The sequence below is a fragment of the Triturus cristatus genome, chromosome 5_2 (genome assembly GCF_964204655.1).
Source record: "Triturus cristatus chromosome 5_2, aTriCri1.1, whole genome shotgun sequence".
NCBI lineage: Eukaryota > Metazoa > Chordata > Amphibia > Caudata > Salamandridae > Triturus > Triturus cristatus.
Genome location: NC_140588.1, coordinates 1,102,906,220 through 1,102,928,262, shown reverse-complemented (window position 1 = coordinate 1,102,928,262; position 22,043 = coordinate 1,102,906,220). Strand labels below are relative to the sequence as shown.

The following is a 22,043-nucleotide window of genomic DNA, read 5'->3' as shown; positions in this document are numbered from 1 at the left end:
GCTAGCAATTCTTTAGTCTGTTTCCTTTGTCGTACTTATATCGGTTATCTCTGAGACAGGGCCTCTTCTTTACAGCCTCTTCTAGCCGTCACTGGAATGGCAATGCGCTGCTCAGATCCAAGCCACTCCTTCAGACCCGGGTCAAAGTCAATCTTGCGGTCCTCAACCGATGCAGCCATATGGCCCAGGGGTAGGAAGAGCACCCAGCAATCTCCCAGGTCTCCTTGCAATGCTCAGCAAGATGTCCCTTGAACTCAAAGGACTAGGGCCAATATGTCTGAAAGGAGAATTCGGTGCCTCCATCTACACAGGGGGGCCCAGCAGCCTCTAGTACTGGCATACCTCACATCTCTCACATTGCTTTTCAGTTGGTATGCCTCTGTGCTCCAGCACTCACATCTGGCCTACACTGTGTGACACAGGCCCCACTATTTTTCTTCCTTGCAGGTTCCTCTGAGTACCTCCTCATCTTCAGCAGTCTCCAGCTGGCAATACAGCAGATATAGAACCCTCAGTAGCATGCCAATATGGAGGGGGGAGTTGGGGCTCTTGAGCTGGTCTCAGTTTATCAATTTGGAGCTGGATGCAGGTCAGCCAGACAGAGCTCTGAGCAATGCTGTTCACTCCATTGGCACCAGGCCACACTCCACATGCATACTTGATGCTGCTAAGATGGGACAATATCAAATTCCATGGGTGTTCAGAGATAAAACCAACATCAACACCTGTGGAAGGCCTCTTTCGTGCAGAGTAAGGCAAGGCAGCAACATGCACCGATTTGCCTTACTCCATATCTACATGGCCATGAAAAGTCACACAGGGTGGTTTTATGTGGCCTTGTAGATATAGCTAAGCCCTGTACACCAGCTGAATGTTACCAAAGTGATATCTGGAGGTACACATGGCTTTTAAATAAGTCCCTCAGTATGGCAATTGGTGTTATTCTGCTCCCAATCTGTATCATCATGATAAGATCTGATGTACATAGCCTCTCCATCACCTGTGGCAAGTTCCAATGCACCCAGAGTGCTCAAGGGCTAGAAGCAGCAATCTTCGATTATAGCCGAATGCGCACCAATGTAATTATCAATTGGCTCACTCTTGAAAACATACCCATAACATCACCACTTTCCTATAACCTTTTAGGTCTTTTGTTTAAAGTCTAATGTTTAAAAATATTGAATTTCAGTAAGTGCCAAGGAATGAAGGAAAATAAACTACCCTCCTAATTTTCAAAATAAATATCAAGAAATCATGAGTGCATGGTCAACCTTCCCAAGTGTCATTTCATTTTCAGAGATGAAGTGGAATTAGTGGTCGACTTCTGTACAACTGATGAATTGATCCTGAAAACCGGGCACTAGTACTGTCAGGCTTCTGGGTTATGAATATAATTGCCTGAAAGAGGATCCAGGTCCTTGGGGTTTACAATTAAAAAGAAAACACCAGAAATTAGAAGCTCTTGAAAAGAAAGCCATGTCCAGGAGTTAGGATGACATCATTGTTTATTGATTGTATTTATGAACCAACTACTCACTAATGGTTTCACTCACCATGGTTACTCAACATTGCCCAGCTTTGTGGACTACTTTTATGTTCTATCAACAGCTCTCTATAATATTAAAGAAATAATTATAATTTTAAAGTATAGATATAATGAGAAAATGTAAATGAAAGAAATTTGATGCTCAGGTGAGCTTAATTTTTCATAATTTTACCTCCAGAAAGTTTACTCTTTAGCTACTGAAAGATTACAGTTCTCTTTCTTTGCGTGCTTTTATAACAGCAAAATATTTAAAATCTGCTACATTGTACAAACTTTCTGTTTTTCGAGGATAAATGTAATCTTCCTCAATGACATAACCAGCCCCCTTGAGAGCATCCTTCACAAAATCTGCATCCAAGCAGAAAACAGGCATCTTGACGTCACCGCACATGAAAAATGTCGCACAGAATTTTGTAATCATTATCAGATGTCCTCCAGTCTTTAACAGTGACGAGACATTTTTCAGAGCTTCGCAGTAGGACTTCTCGTCTGAGACAAAGTGCTCCAGACAGTGCACCAGGAGCAGACAGTCAGCTTGGGAGTGGATGACGGGAGGCAAAGGGTTACTGCTCATGACGTCATATTTCAGAGCTCTTTTAATTTTTTTTCGCAACATCTGTTTCTTCTCAGTCAATGTTTCACTGGAATAAAGAAATACAAGGTGATTAATATGCTTTTAATTGTTGACTGACAATTGTTATGCAATGGGACCATCTTCATAGCTGCAATGGAAAAATGTATAAACCTTTTCAAGATGGCCGCTCCACTGCCTGTGCAGTTCACTTTCTGTCTTGCACTTTGCTACAGCTATCAGTATGTTATGTTATGTTATGTTAACAGGTATTTATTAAGCGCACGGCTACTCCCGGGAGTGTCCTGGCGCACTGGGTCACTGGGTTATTAACTACAGCACATTCACATACACATATCATTGCATTTCTGCCTTCCCTGGACTCCTATTAGACATGCTGGTGTCAGTTCATCTTTTTGGAATTATTGTTTTCCTTGATGTAAAAGAGCATTCTGTTCCTAGGCAATGGGAAAAGATCGATGATTTCTAAAATATGGTCACTGCCACATACGTTTACGGTGATCCTTCCATCTACATCACACATTATTAAAACCACTGTGTGGGATCAATCATCTTAATCGGCATCAATAAACCTTCCCATCAACTCAAATCCCACACCAGCGCATGAAACAGCAAAATGTAAAACCCTCACTTCCAGAAAATCCACTGAGTGAATATATATACTTCTACCTGGGTTTTAAGACACAACTCACAGTAGTCCCCAGAGAGATTTTTTCTAGATACTGATATATTGGAAGACTGGTGTCCTCAGACCCTGGCAATGAAACACATCACCTTAACCTCATTCAAACCCCATTCTCTTCCACTGATTTCCAAAGCAATCCTTCTCAAATGTCTTCCACACAAATGCTGCTGGCCCCAAGACAAGACCTTAACTAAAACCTCAACATTTTATTTTATTCCTAAAAGAAACCTGGTTAGATGTCTCCTCGGTTTACTGATAGATTATAATATTGTGTCCATAAAAATAAGGCCAAAAATATTGAGATTGTAAGTGCAATTCAGTATATCCATCCAGTGGGGGTAAGAAAGTGAGTTACCAATTGTAATTCCCTTAGGGTTTATAGACATGAATACAGCTTGAACAGCTGGACAGAATTACACCACATTTGGTAGAAATGTAGCTCTTGGTCCAGTAAGCGACATTTTTTGTAATTTGATGAAATTCAGTTATGTAGTTTTCAAGATATTAACTGAAATTTAAATGTGTATCTATAGGGTTTGTCCCTCTGCGGATCCTCCTCGTATTCCTGAATCAACATGCCAACTGGAATGTAGTGATTATCTGGCCACACCTGAAAGGAAAGTTGGTGCTGCCATTTTGTTCATTCATATACGGTCCTAGTGGGGAAAATAAAGTTAAAAGGTGATAGAAGGGGTCACGGTAAAGGTACCCTAACCACATGGGACTAAGGGAGGGGTCTGTGAGGGATCCCTCATGGGCCACAAATGTCCAACATTTTTTTGATTTCAGCATCAGAGAAGCCGCAGATCCTCCCCAGATACTCATGGATTAAGGTGGATCCACCAATCCAAAACACAGCAAAAAACATACACTCACTCAGAGATCCATACCCCTACTCATACCTCACTCACATACTCCAACACCACCTTACTCACCCATGAAGTCACTCACACACCACTCACACACCTATGCAGACACTCTCACACCTACTCACAAACCCGCAAACCCACTCACACACACACACACAACCAATGACATACCTACTGACACACCCACACAGCCAGTCCCATACCCACTCACAGCCACACACAGACAGTCACATAGACACTCATATAGCCACCACACACTCACACACCCACACAACCACTTACACACACACTCACATTCCCTCAGACACCCAAATGCAGGAACATTATTGTTAGGAAACAGCAATGAAAAAACATAGAAATTCACTGAATAAAAACAAAGGTTACAGGGACATTTTAGTTAGGTTCAGATTTTACACACACAAAACCACTGAATCAAAAGTTATAGTTATAGTTATCTCAAGTAACTATAATATGTGCCCCAAGGTAACTATAACTCAAGCCCTCATCATGCACTGCTAATTACCCCACATATTAAATTGCTCATCAGATCTTCTATGACATCATTGATAATATTATTGCAACATTTGAAGTGAAAATATTTATGAGAAAACTGTGCATGGGGGTGTGAGTTATAGTTACCTTAGGGCCAATTTGGGACCCGGGGAGGAGGTCGATTGTGGACTAGGGGACCACATCCCCCAGGGCACAGCCGTTAATTATTTTTTTTAATAGGGGGGTGGGCGTGGAGCTCCCCTCTCCTCTCCTAACCGATTTTGGCACTGGGCTCCCATCCCCCAGGTCCTGGCTTTTTTACAATCGGGTGAGGGGATGAATGACCCCTCTACACCGGCTGATTTTGGCCCTGGGATCTATCGCCTGGCCTTTTTGCGATGGAGAAGGGGAGCAGCGAGGTGTTCCTCCTTGGGAGGATTTTGGCCCAGGGACTCCATCCCCCTGGGCCCGGCCATTATAGTACAGGGTGGTGGTCTGCATGGCCCTCTCCCCGGCCAATTTCTCCCCTAAGAACCTCATCCCCAGTGTTCCGGCCATTATACTATCATGGAGATTGACTATGTGGCGCTCTCCCAGAGTCAATTTCTGCCCCGGAACGCCAATCCCTGGGGCGCAGCCATGTTTTCCTGGGGGTCCCCAGGAACACAGTCTGCACCTGGACTGCAGGAGTATCCTGAAGGCACATGCAGTGCCTGTCGGCACCTCACCTCCTGCATGAACTAGCATTGCTTCCACACATAGGGAGGTGCTGAAAATACATCTCCCTGTATGGGAAAGTAATTTGTCTGTTTCCCTTCTTGCTTGAAAGTGGGCAAGGAAACAGACAAATGCTCTGCTTCCAGCAAGTGAGAGAATTTGTTGTGGCTTGGTGGGAGCTTTTTAATCTCCTGCCAAGCAACAGTAATCACCAATATCCTAGGGTGAGCACCCCAGTACATAGCAGGAGCTGGCCCTGGGAGGTAGCTATCACCAGACAATCTATGGCTTCAGGAGGGAGGTGGCACAGCCTTCCTCCACTGTGGTATATTGCCCCAGGTGGTGGTCCCTGGGGCTGTGGAGATTCCCTGCAGGCCCCCCATTGATTTGATGTTTAGCCTTGGGCAAGTGGCATCCATTGGGCAATATACATGTATATATATATAATGTTATAGTGGGCATTCATATTCAGGTGCCTATATCTTTGGCAACAGTTGATACATCTTCATGAAATGCTGGTACTTCACATGGGGTCTGGAAAGTTTTGCGGTGCTTTTGTGTAGCAGGGACAGAGAAAAAGGTAGGATCCCAAAATGTGTTTTCCCTATGTTAATTCCCATAGGACCATTAGACACGACTACAGCCAGAACTGCAGGACGGAATTACATCAAATTTGGCAGAAAGCTAAATCTTGGTTCACAGATCATGTATTTTGTGATTTGGCGTAAATCTGTTCAGTAGTTTGGAAGATATTAACTGGAAAAAACATTTTTATATCAGGGGATGTGGATTCAAATTCACTGATGAACTCCTGATTGGCTGGCTGCCCCTTGACAGAAAAGGCCATTTTGTTTGCCATGGAACGGTTGTAGTTGTTGAAATCATAGAGTGAATATTAAGTGAAGGGGACAGGTGAGAGGTTTATTGACCCCTTGTGAATGCTTACAATTAGGAGTTAGGGTGTATTAAGGCCATAAATATGACTCCAAATTTTTTGGGGATCATTCGTTTAATCAGTGGATTCCTCATGAGGCGATGCTGGGGATCCGCTAAATTAAAGTAGCTGAAAAAATATATACATATTTGTATCCTATTCTTCCCACAGCTACTCACATACCCATACAGATAATGTTACATCCACTCTTATACCCATAAAATCATTCACACATCCAGTGTTACACCCATACAGGCACTGTCACACTGATTGACAACCCCATAATGACACTGTCACTCCTATTCCTAAACCCATACAGACACTGTCACACCCATTAATAAAGTCATATAGACACTGTCACATCCATTCACGTACCTAACCAGGCACTGTCACATCCATTGACAAACTTGTACAGACACTGTCACACCTATTCACAATCCCTTAGAGACTGTCATACCCATTCAAATCCCCATAGAGAGACTTTTATACCCTTCCACACACCCATAGAAACTAAATTACATCCATTCACAAATCCATAAAGTCACTGTTATACCTCCTAACAAATCCGGACAGACATTGTCACAGCCATTCACAACTCTGTCGATACTCTGTCACACCCATTTACAACTCCATAGAAATGCCTTCATATACATTCATAACCCCATACAGACTCTATGACGCCTATTGGAAAACCTATAGAGACAGTGACACAACCATTCACAAACCCTTACAGTCACTGTCACACCTATTGATAAACCTATACAGAGACTGTCACACTCATTGACAACCTCATATAACCTTTGTTATACCCATTTATACACCCATACAGACACTGTCACACCCATTTATCTCCAATACAGTCACTGTCACACCCATTGACAAACCAATACACACAATGTTACAGCCATTCACAAACCCATATAGTTTCTGTCATGCCCATGCATATACCCATACAGACAATGTCTCACTCTTTCACAAGCACATACAGACATGTTCATACTCATTCACAAAGCCATACAGACACTGTTACACCAATTCATGTACCTAACCAAACAGTGTCAGAGCTATTCACATACAGACTCTATGAAACCCAAAACCCATACAGTCACTGTCACAGCCTTTCAGAACCCCATACAGACTGACACATCAATTAATATACCCAAACATAGACTTTCATATATACTGACAACCCCATACAGACTTTGTGATACCTATTCACAAACCTTTTGGGACACTGTCACACCCATTTACAAACCCATACAACATTTATACACCCATTGGCAAACCCACTTTTGCACCTAAAATAACACCAATTTAGACTATGTTATACCCACTGTGAAAAATCATTCCGAAGCTTTTTCTCGAATTATTAAATGTGCTCTTTTTCATTGAATGACTGCTTTTGGTTTATGGATTTGCGGAGTCAAATACTGTTTGGGACATAACGTGCCTCTTAGAAGAGCTATTGTGTTAATTGTGAGTATATGATAACTACATATACAAGTGAATGCAGAGTTTCAAGTTGTTCAGAAACACTCTGTTGCGTTCATCTGGGAAGAGGAAACCATCTCTCCTGTATATTCCATGAATGTTGAAATGCAGGTTATTATTTTTGCCAGAGTCCATGTTACAACAGTTTTATGAAGATGTTTCCTGGCTTTCTCTGTCTGTGGACAGAATTCAGAAAACAACTTCCATTTCTGCCTCTGGCATATCTTAGAAAACACCAAGGCAGTGTAAGGGAAAAGTTTCATTAAATGTTCAAAGGTACTCTTCATTGGGATTTCCAGTCCTTTCTCAGTCAATGTGTCCAGGCAATTCCCACCACTGTGTACAAACTTGAGGTCAGGATGTTGGTTCTCCATAAAACTTTCAACCAATGGAAGCAGGTGATGCCACTTTAACTGGCCGAAGATGAGAGTGGTTTACCATTCTTCTGTTTGGTTTTTGCATGCTTTCTTGAAACAAGTTTGAAAACCTGATAGTGAGTACCAAACATGATCAACACCAATCACATTTAACAGGCATGTGTATCCATCTATAGCAAAAGAAAATGAAACAGAGGGTCTGAGTATTATTAAGATGGATGAAACTGAGCAGGATGTCAAAGGACATTTTGAAAGTGAGTAGATCATGAAAATAGAGTGAAGTGAACTGATAAGTAACTATGAATAAAAAGAGGTGAAGGAAAACAAAACAGAGGCATACATCAATGTATGAAGTAACACAAGGAGTGAAATGCTAATGTATGCTGTGAGATATTAAGGATTTTATTATGTATACAGTTATACAATGAGATATACACAGATATGTAGATTAAGATAAGCTGGTTCACACTGATGCTGTTGCAAAGAGAGCAGGGTATAATTAAAGATATTTACTTTTTACAGATATTGATATAGATATGCATAGACTAACAGAGAAAGGTTTACAGTAATGCATACATTACAGAGTCAGAATGAAACTGATGTGTGCATCATTTCTTATACTCATTCAGACCTCTTTTATTCTCCTTTATATACCTATACAGACACTGTTATACCCATTCACATACTGAACCAGAGACTCTGACATCCACTTATACACCCAATGAGAGACTCTCATGTACCCATACATACCCATACATACACTGTCATATCCTGTCACATACCCATTTAGACCACCTTTAACCCTATCCACAGAGCCATACAATCTGACCCCCATTCATATACCTATGCAGATAGTTGCATCCTGTCACATACCCATACATACACTGGCATCCCCTCCTACATACCCATACATACACTGTCATCCCCTCCTACATACCCATACATACAATGTCATATCCTCTCATCTACCCATTTAGACCTCCTTAACCCTAACCACATACCCATACAGTCTGACCCCATTCAGATACCCATACAGATAGTCACATCCTCTCACATACACATACATATACCATCAACCCCTATCGCATACTCATACAGTGTGTGTCATAACCATTCACATATGCGTACAGAGACTCTCACATATCCATACAGACACCCTTATACCAATTCACATAGCAATACACAACTTTAACACCCTTTCCCATGCTCATTAAGACCTCCTTTATTCCCATTCTTATAATCATAGAGACAGTCTGACACCCATTTTCATACTCAGACACTGTTAAACCCACAGGCACTATTATACTGATTCACAAACTGAAACAGAGACTCTGACATCCTCTTATATACCCAAAGACTCGAACAGCCTCTCACATACATATACACATCCTGTCATTTATCAATTAAGACCTGTGACATCTTCCCACATGCCAATGTATATTTTATTCACTATTGACAACACGCTCGACTTCATTTCTGAATTTCAACCTACCATGGTGCAAATCAGTAACTGGATGAACAGCAACCATGTAAAGTTAAATCCAGATAAAACTGAACTGATTCTGATAGTCAGTGCCCAGAATATTTGGAGCTCACACTTTTGGCCAACTGAGCTGGGCTCCCCCCCCCCCCCAGCTCCATCTACTATCTACTTCAGCTAAGAGCCTCGGGGCCAAATCAATTGTGACCTGTCTATGAAATCCCAGATTAGAACAGTAGCACTGGTCCAGGTTGTCTTAGCCCAGGTCGTTTTCCATACAAATTAGGCTAACTCACTGTATTTTGGTCTGCCAATGACTCTAGTCAAAAGAATGCAGCTGGTGCAGAATCAGGCAGCTAGACTGATTTTCCATCACCTGACATGGCAACATGCCTCCCCTCTTATCAGAAAGCTACGTTGGCTTCCCATAATACAAAGTTGAGCCTTCAAAACCGGGTGTCTCATCTTCAGATCTTTGCACAGTGCCCACCCAACATTTGTTTCCAATCTTATAGAGAGACATAAACCCACCCGCAAATTGCAGTTTGCCACAGGAATCTTTTGGTCATTTTACCTATCAACCAGAAGAGACTAAGCATCAGCAGGTTTGCAGTGTTGGACCCCCAATTTTAGAATACCCTCTCCCTAGGCATCAGATCCTGCACAGACCTGCTGAAATTAAGGAGACTCCTTAAGACATGGCTTTTTATTCAGGCGTACTAATAACTCAACAGGGCTCGGATACTCCTACTTTCAGTGCCAAGAAACCGACCAGTGCACGTGCGCACTAAAATGTTTTTTAGCATAACATAACATATATTGTCACAGCCTCTCACATACCAATACACACACAGTAATACCATTTACATACTGATACAGTGATTCTCACATGCTCACACATACCCATGCAGAGCCTCACACCCTCTCAGGTACCCATATATAGTCAAGTCAAGTGTATTGTTTTTATGAAACACAGTATATTCTATACATTTGTAAAATGACATGATTGTGTGCGATGTCTCATACTTCTGTCAGCAGGTGAGGGGTGTTGTTGGGAAGTTTCAACAGGCTATGTCTAACAATGTCATGAATTTACAGTTTAACTGAGGTGCTACAAGCTAAAAACAGGCAATTACAGCTTCCCTGCAGGTGCATGTGTTTCTCTTACTAAACAGCTTGTTAGGTATTGTCGTCTGGTTGTTTGCAGACCTGAGCAGGTACAGATTATCTCTCTTATTATTACAGTATGTGCATGCTGTAGGGCCCTTATATTTCCATGTTGGCAAGGCTGCAAATCCTGGTATGTGTCCCATGCATGGGGAAAGAAATCATTGTTTGATATGTGCCAAAAAAGGGATGGTCATATACAAGGCAGCAAAGAACTCTGTATAGTATTTCATTACCCTCCATGCATGTGGTACTGGGTACTAAAGTTGATTTTGTCTCCGAACGTGGAGATCATTTTTGTGGTTTTGTTTGTTACCCTTCTAAAGGTGTCATAGGTCATGTCTGATGTCCATTGCTGCGTGAGATCTAACTGTTTGATGGAGGCATGTAGGTATTTATGGTGCTCTGATAACTGATTATGTTGATGTGCTGACCATAAGCCCTCATTTAAACAGTTGGTTGAACAGCTGGTTTTTACTGCTGTCAATCTTCTTGATAGATCTTGCTTAACAAGGCCAAATGGATTTGTGTCAGGGACGAACCCCGCTGTAAATTAAATACTCTCCTAAATGCACTTATCTATATCCTGTCCAGTATTTCGTCACCTCGGTCTTACATCGCCATACTTGGAAAAGTGCTTGTTGGAATAGTTAATTGGGAGGCCATTACCCTTAAGAGTGACTGAAGAGATGGCCCGTTCAGTTTCCTTGCCAAGAGATAAAGTGTAAATTAGGGGTGTCTCCTTCAGATTGATATACTATTTTTGCAGTGTAAAATTCCCTCTCTAGTCTAAGTATACGTCTAGATGTTTATATTGCACTACTGATTCAAGGCACGATTCATTCAAAAAGAATCTGGGGCAGGGCTCAGAGGAATATTCAGTGACATTGTTTTTGTTTTTGCTATATTTATCTCCATTATAAAGAACGGGGTAACCCAAAGTAATCAAGGACCTGGGTATTATGTGGTACAAAAAACAATGGTCCTGAACCAATATTTCAATTGAATCAATCAAGGATTTTTATTTAACATATTATTGAGTAAAGCAATCAACATAAAAAGTCAACATAAAAAGTGCAACAAACGACCATAATCTGGATCACCATATATTTATTTAAAGCAATTAGGTGAAGACCAGACAGTACATAATACAAAATAGCAATTTGAGGCTGCTCCAGAGGGAGACGTGCAGTGAAACAGAGTGCTCAAGAGTGACGTGGTGAAGAGAGAAACTTCAACAGAAATATATAAAAGGTTCAATATGTCAAGGCAAAAAACAGGGGGACCAGTTGTGAATCACCGTCCTTAGGTAACCTGGCCCAATTATATTCACACACGATTGTTATATCAGTTCACACTAGAAATCAATTTTAGGGTAGCACGTGAAAGAAGCAGAGGGTCCAGGTTAGGTTAATTGGGCGTCGACGTTTCGATCCGACTTATGGCCAAAAGGGCATTTGGTTACTTGGCCTGGCGGATCTTCATCAGGACTAAACTGGGCAACCTGAAAAGGGGACCAAAGGTCAGGTCGTTGCGCTAAGATTAAAAACTGAAATCATCACACAATTAGTGTACATGACAAAGTAGTCTCACCCATCAATTACAAGTGAGAACAGGAGTCCATGGTTTCCTTTATTGATCCAATATGGGGGTATTCGTCTCCAAACGTAATCTTAAAGGAAAATAATCATACTTGAAAAAATGTGCTAACTAAGACACATGAGTTACTTAATAAACACTAGAATTAGTGAGGTCAATACCTTCACACTTGGTTTCAATAAATGCACCCCAGTGAGCCAAAGGCGATGATTGCGATTCCCAGTCACCCACAGGGAAACAAAGGGATTCTAAAATCACGATTACCAATTATCTCTCCTAATAGTAAAATAACGCAAAAAACAGCGCTCAATTATTGTTCATGACCATCGTGAAAATATACGATGTCCACTTAAATTATGTTACTTCTCCGATGGGACCTTTTCCACATGTTCAAGGCTAAGCTAAATATCTGTTTAGGCTAGGAAAGTAATTCACACGGCTAAATACAGGTTAGTGATGCTTGCGTTAGCGTTCCCGGGAGAATAATGCACTTTTAAATTGGACATGTCAATTATTAAATAATCGTCCACACGTTCGAGGTTAAGCTAACCCCCCCTTTTCAGGTTGCACACTTTAGTCCTGATGAAGATCCGCCAGGCCGAGGAACCAAATGCCCTTTTGGCCATAAGTCGGATCGAAACGTCAACGCCCAATGCACCTAACCTGGACCCTCTGGTTCTTTCACGTGCTACCCTAGAATTGATTTCTAGTGTGAACTGATATAACAATCGTGTGTGAATATAATTGGGCCAGGTTACCTAAGGACGGTGATTCACAACCGGTCCCCCTGTTTTTTGCCTTGACATATTGAACCTTTTATATATTTCTCACTCTTGAGCACTCTGTTTCACTGCACGTCTCCCTCTGGAGTAGCCTCAAATTACTATTTTGTATTATGTACTGTCTGGTCTTCACCTAATTGCTTTAAATAAATATATGGTGATCCAGATTATGGTCGTTTGTTGCACTTTTTATGTTGACTTTTTATGTTGATTGCTTTACTCAATAATATGTTAAATGAAAATCCTTGATATTTATCTCCAGGTCATTGTCTCATGCATGGTGTGTGCACTGATGTTGTAATCCCACTCTGGTTTGACTAAATGAGGCGTATAATAAAAGGGTGGGTTGAAGCAGACACAGATGGGAGGGGGATTTAATTTGGTCAAGCACAGGTGTAAAATCTGACAGGAAGATATTGATATAGCTACGCAAACAGTAACAGAGAAACAGATGGGTTTTTGGCTCTCAAAAAAGTACTAGTGTTAGTGGGTTCGTCCACGTTGTTTTTCATGTACTTTATCCCTGGGATATGGACATACCTCCTTAGAATCCTCGCTCCCTCCTTTGTTTACATATAGTACTGACAGACCCATACAGAGAGTGATATACCCTCTGAAATATACATATAGTGACTTTTACATCCTCTCAAATACCCATATAGACACTCTTATACCCATTTAAATATCCATACAGAGATTCACACACCCTGTCACATAATAATAATTCACATTTGTAAAGCACGAACAATCATCCGTTAGGGTCTCTAGGCGCTGGGGGCCGTCGGGAAGATTAAGCAAGCTATTGCCCAGAGTCACATGGTGCTGGGCTAATCTGCCGCCGGTGCTGGGGATCGAACCGTGATCCCCAGATTCCGGAGTCAGTCGCCCTGGCCACGGCGCCACACCTCTTCCACATACTTATAAATAGAATATAATACACTCTCACATAGCCATAAAAGGAGTGTCATAATCATTAACACAACCATAAAGAGACTCTTATTCTCTGACATACCCATTTAGTGACACCTAAGTCTGTTTACATACATACCACTACACATACCCATTCATATACCCTTATACAGGCGCTCTCCTCTTCTCTTGATATGTGACATTGTTTCATTGATAAAGTTGTTATTTAGTGAATTAATAATTAGATGTTTAAATCTGGAGCTTAATGTATTGGTTAATACTTTTCCAGATATACAGTTTTGAAAAAGAAGAAGAACTACAATGCCTAACAAACACAAAAAAGAAAGAAACAGTATTACCCATTTCAAAGTGAAACAGAAAAGCAAAATACGGTGGAGATTCTGGAAAAAAGTATATTGTAAAATGCCGAATGAGAGTACAGTTTTATCTAAAAGTGTTTCACAAAGTACTAAATGTTCTAAGAAATCATAGAATTTCTCCTGGAGACAAAAACAGTTTAAGGAGTTAAGAGCTAAAATGTTTCGCAAAAAGGTAATACAAAAATTGCAGGAAAGAATAAAGAAATATAATAGGAGAAGTGATGCATTTCAGCAAAAGTAGTATACTGAAAGTGTTGTCGAAAAAGCTTTTTATTTAAAGAGGGAAGTATTTATTTTGATATTGAATAGAATGAGTATATTAAACAAAACAATGTTGTGTATGAAGAAGTGCTAGAAAAAGGCATGTTAATAAAACTAATTTTTGGAAACTTATTAAAGGCGTATGGGTGCATACGTCTAGTATAAATACTTATTTCAAGGAGGAAAGCTATTTCCAAGAGAATACATTAGAACAAACTGTTGATTTAAGTGGTCGTTGTAATCAAGTAAATTATGATTCTCCTATTGAGGAGATGGGTTCTAAGAATGTAGAGGAAGTGATAGATAAAGTGGTGCAGGAAAGGTGTAGACAAGCCTTAGTATACAAATTGAATTGTAGTAGTATTTACCGTATTTGACAGAAATCAATTGATTTATTAAAGATTTTAAACATGACTTTCTATGCAGAAGTCTGAGAAAGAAAAGTACAATTTTGCAAGGTTTAGATCCATGCAAAGTTAGAAAATATAGTAATTGACAGCGACATTCACTAGCAGGCATTTTAAGGAAAGTTTGCACAAGCATGTTTCATCATTTATTATGTTAGCAGTTCATCACCCAAAAAAATGAACTTTGGTTAGTTACTATGTAAAATTACTGCTTTATGCTTAGGATTGATGAATAGAGCTTTATTGTGTGGTACACTAGCAGCGGTAGAAAACGTTAAAGAAGATACTCAGTTTTAGTTGTTTGGTCTAGAAAAGGAGTATTGGGAAAATGTTGGTTACTGATGATGTAGAAGATACAGAAATTTCAACTCAAATCAATGCAAAGTGTAACACAGTTTCCTTTGAAAAACCACACAGAGTTTATATTTGTTGTTGACTCACTCACTACAAAACAAAAACTCTAAATGTAGTGTACTCTAAAATTAGAATAGAGGACAATGATAAATGGCAAGAATATGGTGCACACTTATTTGGTGATTAACAATTATCTGTAGGAACTGCTATGACAAGTTAGAGAATAAAAAAATGCCAGCTAGAGATATACATAAAAAAATAGAATTGGTATCCATTCCACAAGAGCTTAAATCATTGAATGTTTATGAATTAATTCTTGTACAACACATACGTACTTCAGGAATCATTCGTATGGATCCAAAGACAGGGGAATCACCTCAAACTGAGCTATCCAGGTGACTAAAGAAGAGTGTTGTGTATTTGTCTTTAGATTTTAAGAAGAATATTTAACTGTAGGAGTAGTTACTGAAATAGAATAATCACTTACCATTTTGGTAAATGGTGTTCCATCAAAGAATAGAAAAATCTGGCAAAAGTTAGTAGATGTGAATAAAGTAAAAAAAAACAACATTATACCTTGTGAAATATATCTACTATAGAGATGTTGTTGATGCTGAAATTTGAATTTGCATACACAGTGCTACCTTATCATCATGCGTACAGATCGAAAAAGTGGATCAATCTAGACAAGAAGAATTATTTTAACACTACATTACCCATCCAATGAATTCAAAATAAGTTATTGGTGATGCTATTGAACTCTTTCAAATGCAGCAAGCAAAACTAAGTCCCTTAAGCGTCTGGTAAATTACTTGTTGTTTTGCGCAACTGTTTCCCACTGGAATAGGTGGACACTGTGATAACCTCCCTGTACAGATACCTGCAGCTGAATACTGCTCACCACAATTAGACTCAGAGAACCCAAGATGTTGTCTGTGCATTACAGACATATTTCATTTCTTTTTTAAAGCGTCTAGCACTCCTGAGGCTTGAGCCGGGAGCACTTCTGTGTAACGAGTGAGATTAGCGTTTACACTGTATATTTGCACTTTAACTGTACTCCGTTTTTATTCACCTGCTGCTACTGTTTTTAACATTCTACTTGCTGCTACTGTTTTTTACATTGCATTGAATGATACCGGTAGAGTTACTTCCTGGCAAGGGGCACGTCTGATTTACGAGGCGGATCCCGATAGCAGCCGCCATTTTAGGTGTACGCAGGTCAGCGGGCTAGTCCCCTGACTGTGTATAAAGCGACGCCCTGGCGCAAACGCGCAGCGGACGCGCGCGACGGGCGCGCCGCTGGCGCGCCGAAGGCGCGCCTAAGGCAAGCCCGTCTGCGCCCGTCCGCGCCTGCTCAGCGCCCCTTGCCAGAAATTCTGGCCTGATCCACCCGGGCACTCAAACTATCCTCAGTTACGACACTCGTACATTGCTGACTCTGAGGAAAAAGATTAGCCCGGCCTGCCACCGCCTGGTGCCGCATGAGTTCCCCCTCTCTCCTCCTAATTACTGTGCTGCTTGCAACTCGCCTATCCCGAAAATCTTCGATTCCCCCATCCACATCAAGCGTGGGATTGTGGGGAATATAAGTAATAAAAAGGATAACTACCTAGCATGTATTTTGCTAAATGCTAGATCTCTAGTCAAGCACAGTCTGGAGTGTGCTAGACTTTTGGATGAACTGGAGATCAAAATAGCTTTCATCACTGAATCTTGGACCGACCCGGCTACTGGACCGGATATGGTGAAAGCCACCCCCCCAGATGTTCTCTCCTATAATATGGATAGACCTCTAAGAAGAGGTGGGGGTCTGGCGATGATATATCACCATTCCATTAAAGGATCCTTCCAACCCTGCCTCTTACAGTCATGCGAAGCACTATTTTTTAACTTTACGCTCTCCCATCATGAATCCTTTAAGGGCTGTTTGGTGTATAGACCACCGGGGAATCGGAATCTGTTCCTGGCCTCGGTTGGTACGTTATTGGAGGAGGGGATGCTCTCTCCAGCCTTCACAGTCCTGGGTGATTTTAACTTTCATCTTGAGTTAAGAGGAGACGCGGATTCCATTGCTCTACACGATCTCATGATGTTAGGAGATCTCAGGCAACATGTGATAGGGCCTACGCATAAGGGAGGACATACACTGGATGGGATATTCTCCAACTTCAGTAACCTCCACTTTAGGGGCCTTCTCCCATTAACCTGGTCCGATCATTGCGCAGTTAACTTCGATATACGGCTAGATTTTCCTGGCAAGGAAGCCGCTAATCGAAAGAACTATATAAAAATCCGAGCCTGGAATAAGCTGAAGGAAGGTCCATTTAACAAAATGCTATCGTCTCCAACAGATTGTCTGCTGGACGACGTGGACAGCGCTTGCCAACACTATACGGGTTGGTTGCAGCGGGCCTGTGACAGTTTAGCTCCGACCAAAGAACTGCGACCGAAGAGAGCACAGCCTTCGGCCCCCTGGTACTCACAGGAATTGAGAACTCAAAAGGCAATCTGCAAGAAACTTGAACGTGCTTGGAGGAGCAATTATAACGAGGCTGAGCGGAAAGTGTATAGATCCAGCCTTCATACCTACAAACAGACAATCGCTTCTGCTAAACAAATATATTTTGCTGCACAGATCTCAGAATCTAAAAATTCAGCAAAAGAACTGTTCAAGACTGTCAAACTTTTGGCCTCACCTAAGTCAAGCCCTGTCCAACCTAGTCAACAACTCTGTGAGGAGCTGGCCAACTTTTTCCTGACTAAGGTTGAACGCATTTTTGAGCCCTTTAACAAGGGATCTAATGACACTTTGGAGTTGTGGATGGAATGCCCAGGGTCTGAGCTTGCTGCTAGCCCAATTTTCGATAAATTTCGGACCATCCCCATTTCAGACATTCAAACTGGCATGAGGGAAATCAACTCTGGCTCCCCTTTTGATCCCTGTCCCAGTAGAGTGGCAAAACGTGCGTCAGGTCCGATTGGAGTGAAGCTTACGAGCATAATTAACCTCATGTTCGAAACCGGCCGATTTCCGAAGCAATGGAAGCTTGCTTCCATCCTACCTCTTCAAAAAAAACCTAACCTGCCTTCAGATGACTCCAATAGCTTCCGCCCAATTGCCAGACTCCCCTTTCCGGCTAAATTGGTTGAAAAATCCATGAATTAGCAACTTAGTCTCTTCCTAGCCGAAACTCAAGCATTCGACCCCACACAATACGGATTTAGGCCAGGTCATAGTACTGAATCTGCCTTGATCAAAGCAACGGAAGAAATTAGAGAGGCGGTGGACCAGGGAGGGAAAGCAGCGCTGATTCTGCTTGACCTGTCGGCAGCGTTCGACACCGTCCACCACTCTATTCTTCTGAATTGCCTAAAAATGTGCGGAATTGGTGGAAAAGCATGGGACCTCATTAGATCTTTTCTCACAGATAGGAAACAAGTGGTCACCTTGGGGGAATTCCATTCTAAACCTTTTTCCACTCCTTGTGGCGTCCCTCCGGGGTCATCACTTAGCCCCACGCTATTCAATATTTATGTGAGCGCTCTGGCCCCTGTGATCAGCGCTTATGGATTTGGGATCACTTCCTACGCAGATGACACCCAAATCGGGGTCTCTCTGACACCTGAGGGCGAGCTAGACACGGTAAAGCGCCTACAGGACTGTATGCTAGCAGTGGGGAGCTGGATGACGACGAATTGCCTCAAACTACACTCAGATAAAACAGAGGTTATTCTGTTCGGAAATGTTACTAATTTCTGGACCCTGCCTGCTGGCCGGACTCTCTTGGCACGCTTCCAGTCCCGGTCATCAAAGCAAAAAACCTCGGCATAATCCTGGATGACAAATTGACCTTTGACTCTCATATTAAAGAGGTGACGTCCAAAACCATGTATACCATTAGGATGCTGAGGAAAATGCTACCTCTACTTCCCTCGGACAGTAGACACACAGTTGTCAGGGGGCTGGTACTTGCCAAATTGGATTATTGTAACGGTCTGTATTTAAATGCGCAAAGTAGAGCACTGAGTAAACTTCAGATTTTACAGAATGCTGCTGTCCGCCTCCTCACGGGCGCCTCACAATTTGCCTCTGCATCCGCAGGAAGAAAAACCCTGCATTGGTTACCAGTCAATAGCCGCATTCAGTTCAAGGCCCTGACCCTGACCTTTAAGGCTCTGCATGGCTTAGGCCCAGATTTCTTAAAGAATAGATTACACTGGTATGTGCCAGGCAGAAACCTACGCTCTAAAGAAGCCAATTTGGCGCAGGTACCGCGAACTAGGAAAGCTCGCTGGGGAGGCAGAAGTTTTGTCTGCGGGGCCGCCAAGGCCTGGAACGAACTTCCTTTGTACCTTAGGTCGGCAACGGATTTGCTGTCTTTTAGAAGGGAACTCAAGACTTGGCTGTTCCGTAATGAATAATTCTGATCTCCTCTTCCATCTGACTTTGACGCAGCCTCCTCAGGATCTTGCTAGACAGCGCCAGGATGCCTCCGGGTAATTGTCGCGCTATATAAAAACCAATAACATAACATAACATAACATTTGTCTGGACTTTCTTCTACTTTGAATCATTTTGATGACAGGAGCAAATCTTCAAAATGTACTTCCAAGGGAATTTGTAGATAAAGTTCAAGAAAAACATGTGAACTGGGAATATAACTTAATGAATTTGATTGCATGCCAAAGGGGAAAAATAGTAGTTGTATTGTCCTCATGGAGAGCTCAAATGCATGTTGAGAAACCTAGGAGCACCTACTTGGTTTGTTACATTTAGTTGTGCTGAGTATACATGAACTTTTCATAGAGGCAAATTCAAATATTGAGGACATAAATGTAAAGACAGCAGGAGAACTTTGCTCTCTGGATCCTGGTAATGTATGCATACATTATTGCCTATGGTACATAATTATGCATAGAAGTGATATATTTATCGAGCTTTGTAAAATTGTATCTCTGAAGGTGCTTACCTTAGAACTGTGCTCTTGGTCTTAAAAAATTATATAACAATCAATGTATTTCTATAAATTGGTCTCAGATGTATTCTTGACTGTGTGTCTCATGTATTTCATCTGTGATTACAACATATGCTTAACACTACCCTCTGATAAGCCTAACTGCTTGCCCACACTACCACAAAAAGAGAGTTAGTATTATCTACTTGTATCTCTATCTGTGCTTTTTGGGATTTGTTGCACTCTATTTCATTTTAGTACACTGTACAGAGAGGCTGTTTCCTAGTGTATTACTCCTTAACATCTCCACACCAAGAGATGGAGCAGAAACCAAACAACTTGTGATGCACCATCAAAGCAAGGAGGCATTTCAAGTAAAAAAAACAATAAAGCATTGTTTGACGAAAATGGCACTGTAACTGTTTGAATTCTTCCTATCTAACTGAGTGCTGAGAAAAAAAGAACAGAGATGTATAAGACTTACAAAATGGGCCATATATATGAAACTCACACACTCTGTAACGGACCCACTCAGACACTCACACCCATTCCCAGACCCATTTTGACACTCACACATCCACTCACAGACCCACTCAGATACTCACACACCCAGCCACAGACCCACTCAGACATTCACACAGCTACTCACACAACTCTTCAGACACTCACACACCAACTTACACACCCACACAGCCAAGGTTACAGGGATTGTTGCAGGGATTCTGCTCATGCACATAACTATGCGCAGGAAACCAGGACCTCAGTGAATTGCGGTGTACAAAAAACTCACCTCAGTATCCAGAATCCCTATCTGACTAGCATCAGTGTCTCATTCGTTCTCCGTATCATCTCGAAGCTACCAATGATTAGGCAACCCAGAACAAGCAACTTAGAGTACTCTCAGGAATGGTGGGAATCAGAAACACCTTTTCGTTATTATTCTCATATCAGTCCACAACAATAGTAATCAGAGACACGGTAATGTTTAAAATGTTTATTTTTAACTACGTGCCCTAAGATGCAGTACTTTGGCTAACATAAGCAGACAAATGATTAAAAAGGAAACCATCAGCATTGTTACAATACCATAGAAAATGAAGGGAGAAATCATATTACAAATGATAGTGGAAAGCAACCACCTTCCCTTCGCTAGTAAACTAGTTTTATGAAACTAATAGAAGGTCTCTAGGCTTGAATGGAGAACCCCATACCTTAAATATCCGCTTAGGTGAATACCATCACAGGATCAGCTCTGCTCTGTGTCTGGAAAAGGTCTTCTCCAAAGTGTTCTAATCATGCATGCAAAATGCAATATTAAAGGCACTTGAGTTTCAGATATTTGCAGCTGTGTGTGTGTTATGACTAGAGCGTGGGCCGATCAACATGAATTCAAAAGCATACATTGTTATTTGACCTTGATGGCTTCTGTACACAGTGTTCAGACTAAGGTCGCGGTGCACGTCTAGGGATGTGAACAACAGACTGTTCTCATGTGAAGAAAAAGCAAGCAAGCAGTTTTTCTTATAATAACAGCTACCTGCAGTGTCGTGTGCAAAAGCAGCAAAAGTGACAAGATGGCGTTTTACATCTAAAACGCTTATGCTAACATACCAATGTGTGTACATGGAACTCCGTCTCTACTACATGACATTATAGTAAGGAAATAACATTAACGAACTTTAGTAATTCACTGAAAAAAACAAAGGTTACAGAGACATTATTGCCAGGAAATAGAATTAAAAACCTTAGAAATTCACTGAAATGAAAGGGACGTTGTGTTAGGATGCGATTTCACTTCTACACAACCATAGAAATTCTGCAGCTATAGTTATCCGGGCTAACTATAACTTATGCCCCCTGTGATGCACTGCTTATGGCTGTGCATATTACATCATTCAAAGACATCACTGATGACATATCAAATGACACTTCTTAGGACATCACAGATGACACCATCCACAGAAAACACACACACTCACACAACCACTCACACATCCACTCATACTCCCATGTCCATGTCTCCAAATACCTGGTGTGCATTTC

The 22,043-nt window shown here is 41.4% G+C and overlaps 1 protein-coding gene across 1 annotated transcript in view; it reads right to left on the bottom strand.

The window, feature by feature from the left end:
• Positions 1-1,487: 1,487 nt before the first annotated feature.
• LOC146829775 (nicotinamide N-methyltransferase-like) overlaps positions 1,488-22,043 on the bottom strand; it is a 47,011-nt gene continuing 26,455 nt past the window's right edge. Inside the window, exon 3 of the mRNA XM_085608492.1 lies at positions 1,488-2,187. Coding sequence (XP_085464618.1) covers positions 1,752-2,187 — 436 coding nt within the window. The 3' untranslated portion in view covers positions 1,488-1,751. The remainder of the gene's footprint in view (positions 2,188-22,043) is intronic.